General features: G+C 42.5%; 1 protein-coding gene across 1 annotated transcript in view; it reads right to left on the bottom strand.

Moving 5' to 3' along the window:
- Nucleotides 1-73: 73 nt before the first annotated feature.
- MED13 (mediator complex subunit 13) overlaps nucleotides 74-11,857 on the bottom strand; it is a 59,498-nt gene continuing 47,714 nt past the window's right edge. Inside the window, exons 19-30 of the mRNA XM_066563221.1 lie at nucleotides 11,299-11,488; nucleotides 10,347-10,812; nucleotides 9,518-9,737; nucleotides 8,773-8,964; nucleotides 8,420-8,643; nucleotides 7,838-7,980; nucleotides 7,557-7,715; nucleotides 7,282-7,467; nucleotides 6,553-6,701; nucleotides 6,160-6,333; nucleotides 5,000-5,100; nucleotides 74-4,332 (exon numbers count right to left, since the gene is read on the bottom strand). Of these exons, the coding sequence (XP_066419318.1) occupies nucleotides 4,200-4,332; nucleotides 5,000-5,100; nucleotides 6,160-6,333; nucleotides 6,553-6,701; nucleotides 7,282-7,467; nucleotides 7,557-7,715; nucleotides 7,838-7,980; nucleotides 8,420-8,643; nucleotides 8,773-8,964; nucleotides 9,518-9,737; nucleotides 10,347-10,812; nucleotides 11,299-11,488 (2,337 nt within the window). The 3' untranslated portion in view covers nucleotides 74-4,199. The remainder of the gene's footprint in view (nucleotides 4,333-4,999; nucleotides 5,101-6,159; nucleotides 6,334-6,552; nucleotides 6,702-7,281; nucleotides 7,468-7,556; nucleotides 7,716-7,837; nucleotides 7,981-8,419; nucleotides 8,644-8,772; nucleotides 8,965-9,517; nucleotides 9,738-10,346; nucleotides 10,813-11,298; nucleotides 11,489-11,857) is intronic.

Here is an 11,857-nt window from a genome sequence, read left to right as displayed (position 1 = left end):
GGGTGGAAAGGGAGAGGCGGGAAAGGCTGAGGGGCACCGCCCTCCCCGCCCCCTCAATAAACCCACAGCACAATCAAGGCTTCATGAATAATTTATTCCATTTGAATTTTTTTGTTTTTTTAAAAAGTATAAACCTTTTTTTTTTTTCTTCATTTCCTCGATCACAATTTGTACAACTCAGTGTTTATGGCATTCGGCAGAAATAGTGTTTGTTCCTTAAATCGCTTTTTGTTTCTGTGTTTTGTCACGATGAATGCGGCGGCGGCTCGGCCGAGGGCACGCGGCGGCGGCTGTGCGAGGCTCCCGGGCACATCCAGCCGTGCCTGAGGGCTGCGGGAGCGGCTCCCTGACCTGTCCAGCCACGCCAGAGCGGCGTTGAAGCAGCTCCCGGACCTGTCCAGCGCGGTGTCGGAGCAGCTCCCCGGTGTGTCCAGCTGCGGTGTTGGGATTGTCCGTGTGTCCAGCCATGGCAGCGGGGTGGCGGAGCGGCTCCCCGGTGTGTCCAGCCGTGCCCTCGGGGCGCGGGAGCGGCTCCCCGGTGTGTCCGGCCGTGCTGAGGGGCGCCATGTTCATCACAAGGCCGCGGGCTGCGGCAGCCCAAGGCAGCGCTCGGCAAGGTCCTCACGTCCAGTTGACTCGGAAAAACCTAAAGCTCGATGAGTAGCATCCTGAAAAAGTGACCCTGAGGATTGTGGTAGGTCCCAAATCCAGTTTTACTGTAAATTAAGCTTTACTCCACTGAAAATAAAAAGTACACCCACAAATAATAGTAAAAAAACCCTTTGAGTACGAAGCATAGTCCTGGGCCCTTTACTTAAAAAAAAAAAAAAGGAAAAAAAAATAAAACAAACAAAATCACCTTCCCAGCTGGAGGTTGTGAGACAGTAACATTGTACAATGTCACCCATTAATGAATTCTCCAATGAAACCCCGATGAAAACAAGGTTGATGCAGCATTACTATCCCAACAGACTGATATGCGGTGCCGTACTGTTGTGCAGCAAATTATATGGTGCAATAGCATTTTTTTTAAATGTTTTACTCTTATTCTTGAAAGCTTTAAAATAATGCAACATAATATTTTGATATTACAGTATTAACAAATAGTGCTTGATTAAAGACATCGGCAAGTCTTCATAGCAACACACAAAGTTAAAATTACCATCAGAGGTAAATATAGAAATACAATAATCTGCGCCATAACTGACAGCTAAGTAAGAACATAGCTGAGGATTTAAATATAAATCCATTTATCTTTAATTATTTCAGAGAATGTTAGAAAGATCTAAATGTTACAGCTCCTTTTAAAATGTGAGGGTTGTTACAAGTACAGCTGGTAGCCTTGCTGGTCGTAGCAACAGGATTTTCAGAAACCAAATCCAAATAGTAGTGAGTCAAATGTGACTAAAAGGCTTAAATGCAGTAAGATCTGGGTTAAAATATGTATTTTTAATTGGAATGGAAGGATCTCAGCTTCTCCTTTCCTTGAAAGAGATAAACCTCCACAGCTACTTAAAGCGCTGACAGGAACATTTTCTTGCAAGGCCGTTTTGAAAATCTGTAGCTGTAATTTTCAACTACTTAAGCTTGTACTTGCTAAACAACCTCGACTTATTGGATTCTGACAATTTTATTTATAAACCAGCTATTATGTGCACTTAAAATAGTTAAATGAAAGTAGCTAACAAAAAAAGTATGCCCAATATAATAGTTGGCTCCGTGGTGCTGGCAGGTTTGATATGTACATTGCCGGCTGTGACTATCACTCCAGAAATGGCCCTTCTAGTCTTTTATAGTGGTTATAATATTATAATTTACTTTAATTGCATTTGATGGGGGGGAGGAGTGGGAGACTGGCAGCTTTCACAGTAGGAGTTTCACAGGGAAGGCTGGTCCAGGTAACAGAATACAGTTACACCAACGTTCAGGCAGCTGATTCACTTACCTTTAGGAATACAAGTTCAGATTGAACACAAAACAAAGCCACACCAAAACCCAGCCCTTGGAACTTGGTTAACTGAGCCAGGGTTAGAAATGACCACTTAGCAACAAAAGCTCAAAAAAAAAAGGACATACACTTTGAAAATTCCAGTTTTAGGAGCACTTTTCCACGTCAAAAATGCCAACCAAATGAGAAAACCCTTCTGTAAGACAATAATGTGCCGTTTAATCTGTGGTGCATTACCGAGATAAAGTCATGGACAGACCCAGTTTTTTACTCTATTTATCAAAATATGCTAACTTCTGATTGCACTCATGTTGTTCTGAAGAAATGACTGAAAATTCTCATCACCAATTGTACAACTTCTTTATACAAAACCAAAAAAGTTACTAATATTGTATGTACACGATTCAGTGAGACTGTTCATACGAAAAAAAAAATCACCTCAGGCAGGTCTTTTGCATTTACGAAAGGAGATTTTCATGAACACAGTAAGTTTGGTAAATGCAAGCAAATTCTTCCTTGTAGAGGGGTTAACAGCAGGTGCACAAATGGATCTTAAAAGTTGCTCCTTTCCAGGTTTAAACCAGCGAGACAGACAATATTAAGACCCAGGACTTGGGTTATCGTGACAGGCTCCCAGGAGCGCTGCAGGAGTTCAGTTTTTCATCTGGCAGTCAGATAAGGAACCCACAAAAAGCATCTGCAGCTGCTCTTCAGCACCCGTAGGGGCTATTTTAGAGCAGCCACAGACATTTGGCATGTGCTAGGAAAAAAGGAAGGAAACTACTGAGAAAAAATGGTGACTGTAGATAGAGGGAGACGTTTAGGAAAGCCTTGTGGTTTGTCAGTCCCTTCCTTGGGGAGGGCAAAGCCTCCTTGGCACATGCCCCAGCCAGAGCCTGAAAATGGGTTATGGGGAAGGCCATACACTGATACTTGGGACCTTCACCACAGTGCCAAAAATACATGGAAAAGGAAAATGTTCAGGGTTTCGTGCTGTTTTTTTACTAGTGGAATAAAATCTGAATACCAGAATTCACTGAGAATCTATATACACCACATTTTAGTTAAACACACACCAATCTTAAAGTCAAGATTGACTATTTTTGCATTTGTAGAATGGCTAGAGCTGGGCTAAATCTCAGCCTGGCAGGAGACTTTGGATAAGGTCAGAGTTTTCTGTGTGTTCCGCCTCAGATTCGCATTTTATCACAAAAGTGGAAGCAAACAATGCAGTGAGCACAGTGCCAAGAATATCCAGGGAGCAACAATGCACAAGAGATGTTCTTGTGATATTAAAACTTGTGTCCTGGAAGTGGATCTGAGAATCTAGCCACAGCCCTGAACCATCACACAAACTTCAATTGAAGAGTTTATTCATGTTATTCTCACTACAAGTTAAACCACCTACAATATCACTTATATATTGCCATTGTTACTCTGTAAAGGTGTGATATAAAATGCTGTAAGACCCGGTACCTTTTCAATTTATATAAACACAGTGAACTTCATTACTGTACATGTACTCTGCAACTACAGCTTAGCTGTAAATCCCCCACACACAATGGTATGGACATTAACCCCTCTATCCCCATTAAACTGTACATCAAGACAATACAAATTTACTGTCCCCACCCACCCCTTACAAAAAAATAATACTCTAAAAGCAACCTACTGCAACTTTTAATTAAGACGATTACATATATTTTAGACCAATTGCTTTAAAGCAAGAAGGCAGTATAAACCTTCTAGGAAAATTTTTATAAAAGAGGTTAAGAAATATAAGACAATTTATACATTTAAAAACTTACAATAAATAAGAGATGCAGGCATTTTTGAATACTAAGTACTATAATCCAATACAAGAACATCTTGATGTTCTGAAGCCATAGGTTGAAACTTAATTGTTCCTCGTGTTTCTTCTCATCTCCATGCTTTTCAAATTCATTAACCATATCTGGGTACTATGGCTCATTACTCTTCACAAATACTGTGGCTGGGGAAAAATGGTTAATTTTGCTACTAAAAACGTTATAATACACTTTCTGATCATCATTCTGAAGCGTCCCCCATAGTCAGTGACTCAAGGACAGCAGGGCGATGGGTGCCCCTCTCACAAGTCAGAACAATATTTGCTGGAAGTAACAAGATTCATACCCCATCACAAACAACTTGCACTGAGAAGAATTAGAACTTAGTCCTGCAGTGAAATATCCCTTTTCCTCATTTTTGTCTTGCAAAATTCAGATGAAGATCACAGCATATTCATGATAAAGTTATACAACTGATTCAGCACCACAAAATGAATTGGGAGACATGACCGTCTGTCCTGGGTTGCAGGATCACAGGTTAGCCAGGAGAGTGCATTGTACTGTTCCAGAACAAACCTGAAAAACAAACAGCCTTCTGTCAGGCCAGCACATCTTCTCACCACGATTTTACAGCCCCAATTTACTATAATCCAGCTTCTTTGGCATCAAAAACATAAAATAGGTTTGCCAACACTCAGAAATAACATGTCTTCCAAACTATTACAGCAGTTCAGAGCTAAACTTGCTTTTGGTGGAAAACTGTCATTGTAAATGCCTATTCTCAATTCATACCAAGAGGTTCACATTAAAAAAAAAAAAAAAAAAAAAACAAACAGAAAAGGAAAATTAATCTGGTGTTTTCTCAACTAGCATCCCATGTTTACATGGGTCTGAGCTCCTGTCCTTCAGCACTTCAGATTTTCCACAAGATTGCTGTGCAATATTCTGGCTTAACTATTTCTGTCTTTCCTGCTGGGCTCAAACTCTCTTCTAGTTTGAGGAATTCGTTGTTTTTCAAACATTTTCAAAGACTGATAAGTTAAAGAAGGGCTTAGAGATGTTTGGTTTTTATTCCACTGTTCTGTGACAATCACTTAGAGCACAGCAATTTATCTGCACTAAGGATATCAGCTGCACAAAGGAAAAAAAAAACTAACAGCAGGAAAAACAAACATGCAGCTTCACTGCAGCAGCATTAAAAATGAAATGCAGAATATTTTTGCAAGTGATCAATGATAAATACCTGAGCACATCAGAAGTTTGATTAGAATCAAGTGGATGGGAGTGTTTACTGTGGAGTAGCTCGTCTGATTGCACTGAAGGCACGTGGAGGTGCAAAGAGGCCTGAGGAAGGAAGAAGGAAGCCAGGAGTCACTGCCCGATCAACTACACCATATTTCCTTCCCCCATATTGTTGGAGCTTGCAGGCACCTTCTCTGTCTGACACACAAGCCAAAACAAATCTTATCCTCAGGCCATCCACAAGTTCAGGAATTCTCAGAATATTTCTATTCTCTCACAGATCTCTGCTAAAAGCACAGTGCTAGTAGTGCAATATAAATATGGGGTGGTTTTTAATCCCTCTTCTACATTAAGTGATTATTAAAAACTCAACTCAAGTGGCCCAAGATGTCCAATACCACACAGACTTGGAAGTTCAGCTGCTTTCTTAGGCCTGGTTATTTATATTTCATATCTAGAGCTGCTTAGAGCGTAAATAATAAATCCTCTCTTCAAAATAATATCCTATACCCAAGCCACAGCTGAGCTTAGGCCAAGAGGAGCTGCTAATCCAGACCCAAACAAGGCTGCAGAAGATCTGTCTGGATCATTAGAAAACAAAGCACAGTATTAGAGATGCTGATTTGTTCCTACAGAAAGTTTCTCTCTATACCAATGTACGGCCTTCAATGTGCCAAGTGTGTCTTGATTGTGCCATAAGGAGATAAGGGGCTCAGACAACAACCAGACAGACGATACAGTGCAAAGCCAACATGGAAAAAACAGCTTTTATGCTTTGTGCAATCTAGAAAGATTCATTTATTCCTTATTTTACCCAGGGCGACTGAGTTATTGTACTGTACTTATTATGTACCTCCCTCTCTACCACCAGTCCCCACAGGACTGGGCCTCAGCCACAGCTCTGTCCAGGAACTCAACCTGTTCTTCCAAAATCCTGGAGCATCAAGCCAGGGAAAAACCAAAAGAGAGTCCAGACTACCAGGAAGAAACCATGAGCAAGGCAGAACCTTCCCAAGAGCCAAATCTCAAAAACTGAATACACCTGGCCTCTCCTGAAGCAAGAGCAGAGCCATCCCCAGAGACAGGCACTGACTTTGGTTTAACCAGAACAGTTTTCACCCCCAGACCCTCAGGCTGCACAGATCTCTGCCAGGACAGTACCTTAAGAAACAAGGGACACTGATTTTGTGCTTGAGGACACGCTGACCAAAACCAGTCAGGCAATGGACCTGCTTTGGCAGTTGACACAAAGTAGCCGAGGGCCAGTGGCTGCTGCAGTATATTTGTTACTTCATCGTGAGATTCTGTGGAAAGCAATCGATCTGTGCCTTGACCCTGGAACACAACAGGCAATGGGTTCAGATTAGGAGAGCACAAATTTAATAGAAATCATCTGCAGCTTCTGGAACACAAAGCATTTGGAAATATCCAAGCATGACAAGACAATCCAATATCCAGGTGATCTAAAACCTTTCACTCCACGAAAGAAAATTAACAGATGGAGAAAAAACAGACAAAAAATACACACAAAACTGTATTTACTCTAGTAGTTACCTTGCCCATATCACCTCCATGGGGGTAGTGGGACCCTGGAGAATGTACAGGGGATCCACCAGGAGATGCAGGAAGAATATTTATAATATCAGGATCAAGATCATCTCCAGTGTCTAACAAGTCAAAGATTCCCATTCCATCTGCTCCATCTTGAAAAAAAAAACCAAGACCAGTGAATTCCTACAATTTCACAATGTGCAGGATATGACAATACATTCAGAAATAAAGGGATTTTCCACAGAAATGGAAATGGTTCCTTGTGACCGTGTTCACAGGGATCTGAGGATGAGGGAAGAGATGAGAATGTTGACTCCATGTTTCAGAAGGCTGATTTATTATTTTATGATAATATTATATTAAAACTATACTAAAAGAATAGAAGAAAGGGTTTCATCAGAAGGCTGGCTAAGAATAGAAAAAAGAGGAATGAATAACAAAGGCTTGTGTCTGGGACAGGGAGTCCGAGCCAGCTGGGCTGTGATTGGCCATTAGTTAGAAACAACCACATGAGCCCAATCCCAGATCCACCTGTTGCATTCCACAGCAGCGGATAACCATTGCTTACAGTTTGTTCCTGAGGCCTCTCAGCTTCTCAGGAGGAAAAATCCTCAGGAAAAGATTTTCCAGAAAATATCATAGCTACAGTTCCTTAGAATGAACAGTCTATTCTAATGACAGGGAGAGTGATGAGGGGTCTTTAGGAGGCAAGAACAAATGCAAAGTACCAACCATTGTTTGTGTTAAAGGCCAGGTCCAGGTTCTCAGTGGTGTAAGTGGATGATGCCACCTGCACGGAGGCAGAGGTGGGGAACACCAGGATGTGGGTGCAGGACGTGTCCTGGGGCGTGTTCAGCTGCGACGTCTGCATGTTCAGAGTGGTGCTGCGCCCGAACACCGAGCCCGTGGACACGGAATCTTTGGGGGAGAAACCAAACATTCCCTCAGTGTAACACAGCCTGAGCTGTTCGTTCTAGTGCCAAAAAAAGAGAGAGTTTCCCAAATACCTGGCATAATAATGAAGGATCCCTGGGGTTCCATGGCCACCAAGCAAGCACTGAGGATGCTGGGGGAGTCTGCAGCAGAGATCCCACACATCCTGCACATGTCCTTCAGCCGCTTGCTCAGCGACTGCAGGTTCCGGCGGCTCAGCAAACAGCTCCAGTCTGAGGGAGGAAAATCTCACTTGAGAGGTTCTCTTCCAGCAACAGGGATGGACACATTTGATACTACGGAAAAATTAAAGCTTTAAATCAAGTTTTAGACTAAAAAAAAGTGCTGCTGTTACCTTTTAATTCCCCATGTCCTATTCTTCCCAAGCGGCCTATGACAACTCTCCATGGCAAAGAGCTCATCTGCACCAGCCCCAGGCACCATTCCCAGAGCTTCTGGAGACCAAGTCTGCGGGCAGAACCCTTTTTCCTACGAGCCCTAGAAGGAAAAAAGAAGGGAAAACAAAGTTAAAACTGCAACAAGTTTTTAATGCCATGTTTAGAACATTTTTGTATTAACCTGCACATTCTCCAGAGCCAAGAGTGTTGGTATTGCAGTCCATCAGCTGCAGCTTCAGGGGGTTTGGGATTTTTAAATTAATCACATTCTAAAACTGACATTAACAGCCAGTAAGTGAGATGGGGAAGTAGGAACACACACACAGTAACACTCAAGAATCACATGAAACTAAACTATGCTCTTCTAGAAATTTAACTCAAAATGATAATAATAGAGAATATATTCATCTGCTTTAGCCACTTTTGCAACAGCAAGTCTACAAAAGTCAGTTATTCTTACAGCACCAAACCCAATGTCGTTCTTCAGGGGAATGAAAGAAAAGACACCTGCTAAAAATGAATTCAAGTTTGGTTCTTACCTGTTTGGTACATCAATATTAATTATGCAAGTTTCTAACTGCTCTCCATAGAGGTCTGTACAGGATGCAAGCAGCCACCTCTGATCATGAGACAAACAGTAGCCCACAAAAAGCACATTATACTTCTGGCCAGCTTCTCCAAAGGTTTCTCCCAGCTCTGTTTGCTTGTCCTTCACTGGAGCCAGTATAAAAGGAGGGGTGTAGAGTCGAATACACTCAGGTCTCTAGAAAGATGATAGAACAGACAATGAATTTTGGGGATGGAATTATTCCCCATATAAAACATGGTTGGTTGATAAGCAGGGACCTTCCTCTGATCTGGGTAATTCCACAATCTCACGAACAATACTCACATCAGGGCTCCTAAGAGCAGTTTCCATGGCTAACCCTGGCCCAAAGCCAGTTAAGGTTTTCACATTGGTGGAAGTTGGGAGAGGTCTCCGACACTGAGTGAAAGCTGAAAATGCCAAAGATTTTAAATGCTGAGTGTAAATCTGCCTGTCCTCGTGTTTCACAGGCTGCAGCAGGTACTGACATGGGACAATCTGCAACAGAGGAGAGGAGAGAAACAAGAAATAATTGTTTTATCACTAGATTAAATGGCTTCTGACACAGTATTTGGTGCATTGCTTTTTGAATTTTACTTTGCATTTAAATTTCTTCCAATTCTTCCAAAGCCCTGTGGGACTTCAAGAAATTATTCTCATTGAAATTTTCTTCAGGGGAAAAAATAATTTGTTTAGAAGAGAATCTTAATGATTCCTCCAAAAAGCAGCCCTGTATTAACAGATCCTGCAGCTGGAGGAGCTCTGCCTACAGCCCAGCAGGGGCAGGCTGCAGATCCCAGGACAGGACCAGTTCTTCACTCATCACTGGAGCTGGCCCTGCACTTCCTCTGAGATAAAACTGATGAGTCTGGAATGTACAACAGGATTCAGCTTTAGTTAATAGCACCCAAACTGCTCTAAAAGCTACAACCTGATGACTGAACAGCTGGAGAACTGTAAGTCATGTTTGTGAAGGAAATGAAACTCTCACCTTGAGGGTGTTACTGCCCCCAAAGCCAAGGATTTACCCTGTTTGTTTCTGTTGGCTCACCTGCACAGAAATGATGTTCTTGATGTGGGGAGGAAGAACCTGAACCATCTCCAGAAAGCAGCGCAGAAGTCCAAGTGTCCACAAACTGGATGAGCTGCCGTTCTCATCCTTTTTTTCATATGTGAAAGGATCAATTATGTAAACTACAATTGCAGGTGGATAGGTGATAGCATGTGAATCTCCATCTGTGGGGACTCCGACTTTATCACGATCCATAGTGCTGGGAATGAGATTTTGAAACCAGTTACAAACAGCTGAGTTTTGTAAAGATTAGGTTTTACTTCAAAACTAAATCAAACTGTCAATTATTAATCTGAAAGAGTCAACTGTGGTGTAAGAAACAGTCTTTTTATGTCATTTTTGTATAGGAGCTTATCAGTAACTCTGAATCCCTTTTCTTTCCTTTAGCCTTCTTTATTACAGCAGCTCAACTATTGCTTAACTGGGGAACAAGAATATCTACAGTAAGAGCTGTCTTCACCGCTCTAACTTTGATTACAGAAAAAAGAACTCTAAGATGGTGCCAATTATCTATCTCCCCCTCCTTCCCCAGCCCTTTAAAATATTGAAGTGAGTAGTTTGGTGAATTTCCTGTCTTTAGAGAGAGAAGAAAAAAAGGAAGTTTATTTTTGTACCAGAGCAGACACTGAGATGTAATTAGAACTGCAGCTACAACTGGAACCAAAAGGTTCAGCTCCACCACAACTGAACTCTCCAATCTCCCTTAAAAGCAGCTTGGTGAAAATAAACACAGGGTTTTTATTGAAGGGGTAAAAGTTGACGTTAGTTGAGCTGATTTTTCAGCTGAAGGTGTGATTGCATTCCCTACCTTTCAGAAACCTCTGGGTGGGGCTGTGCAGGTGCTGCAGCCGTGTCTCCAGACATCCCTGCTGGCTGCAGCGTTGGCTGCTGCTGCTGCCCCCCCGTTTGCGCGCTGGGGACCGGCGCAGCCTGGGCGGGCAGGGAGGCAGGAGCGGCGTTGTTCATATTGCTGAAGGGCGGGAACGAGGAAGGCTTGCTCGTGGGAATGCCGCTGCCCAGGCTGGCAGAGGAGGAGGATGGGGCAGTGGTGGTCAGGGTGGAGTTGGCTGTGGTGGCTGCCGAGGACATGGCACTGCTGGAGGTCGCTGGGATGGTGCTGCTGGTGGGAGCGGCGGGAGCCGACGATGGAGTGTTGGGATTGGCAGCAGGGGCTGTCACTGGGGCCACAGCAGAGCCTGCCTGGCTGGAGGGAGGGACCAGGTTGGTTTGGGAAAGTAGAGAATTGTCCAAAGGCTGAGAAGCAAGATAAGGACCTAAAACCAGGGGGGAAAAAAAAGCATAAATTTTATATTGCAGCTGTTTTGATGCTTATGTCACCTATGGAAGTCTACAATTGTAACAAAACAGAGCAAACTTTAAGCATACATTTTACCTCTCAAATTAAAATACCTGTATTCAATTTTCAAATTCTAATATTTTCATAAGAAACTTTCAGAAATATCAACAAATCTGCTTTTAATATAACTTTTTTCCAGATGTGTTGAATTGCTGGAAATCACAGCTACAGAATCCAAGTCATCAGTACAAGAAGACAAGCAAAGTCCCTGTCAGGCAGCCACACTGCCATTCCCTAAAGGCACTGCTGGATGGTAAGAGGCCATTTTTGCACTTATTCAAATATAGTTTAAAACCAGAAAACTGACCAAAGCAATAAGACAATAAGCCATGATTTCTTCTTCTCTATTGCAAAGGAATAAGTGGCAATTGTATGAAATAAGGAACATTCAAAAAGGTCATACCCAGCTCATATCTGCAAACTTGAGCGTAGAGTTTGAGTTTGGAGAACGCATCGTTGTTGGCATTGGCTGTCTGTGAGAACCACTCTGTGACCAACTTCTCTGACAGCTTCTTGGAGGCTGTAGGGCCAACCCTCATGATCCCATCAGGCAGTAACTTGCAGATAGGTCTGTGCTGACCAAGCCTGCAGGACTGCAAAGGTTAAAAAAATCCTTAAAAGCTGCTAAATATCACACAAATTATATATCATAGAAAGGCAGAGAACTCTCAGCTGATTTACAATATTCCAAAGTAACATTTTAACTCTAGAATTCCACCAGTAGGAAATGTTGAATGGTGATTTTATGGGTTGCTGTCAGCGTTTTCCTAAATGCAAGAAAACCAGGTTGATAATAACCGACTCTAATCTTCATTCGATCCAAGCATGTAACTAATTAATTAATTAAATGGAGGTAACACTACGAACGGGCAATGCAGAGCTTTGCCACCGGGTGGCGTTTATCGGATGGGAACGGCGAATACGGACAGGAAGGGGAGCAGCACGAGCAGCCCTTATCTTCC

This window comes from Molothrus aeneus, chromosome 20 (assembly GCF_037042795.1).
Source record: "Molothrus aeneus isolate 106 chromosome 20, BPBGC_Maene_1.0, whole genome shotgun sequence".
Classification (NCBI taxonomy): Eukaryota; Metazoa; Chordata; class Aves; order Passeriformes; family Icteridae; genus Molothrus; species Molothrus aeneus.
The sequence above is the reverse complement of the archived record's forward strand: the minus strand, read 5'-3'. Positions and strand labels throughout refer to the sequence as shown.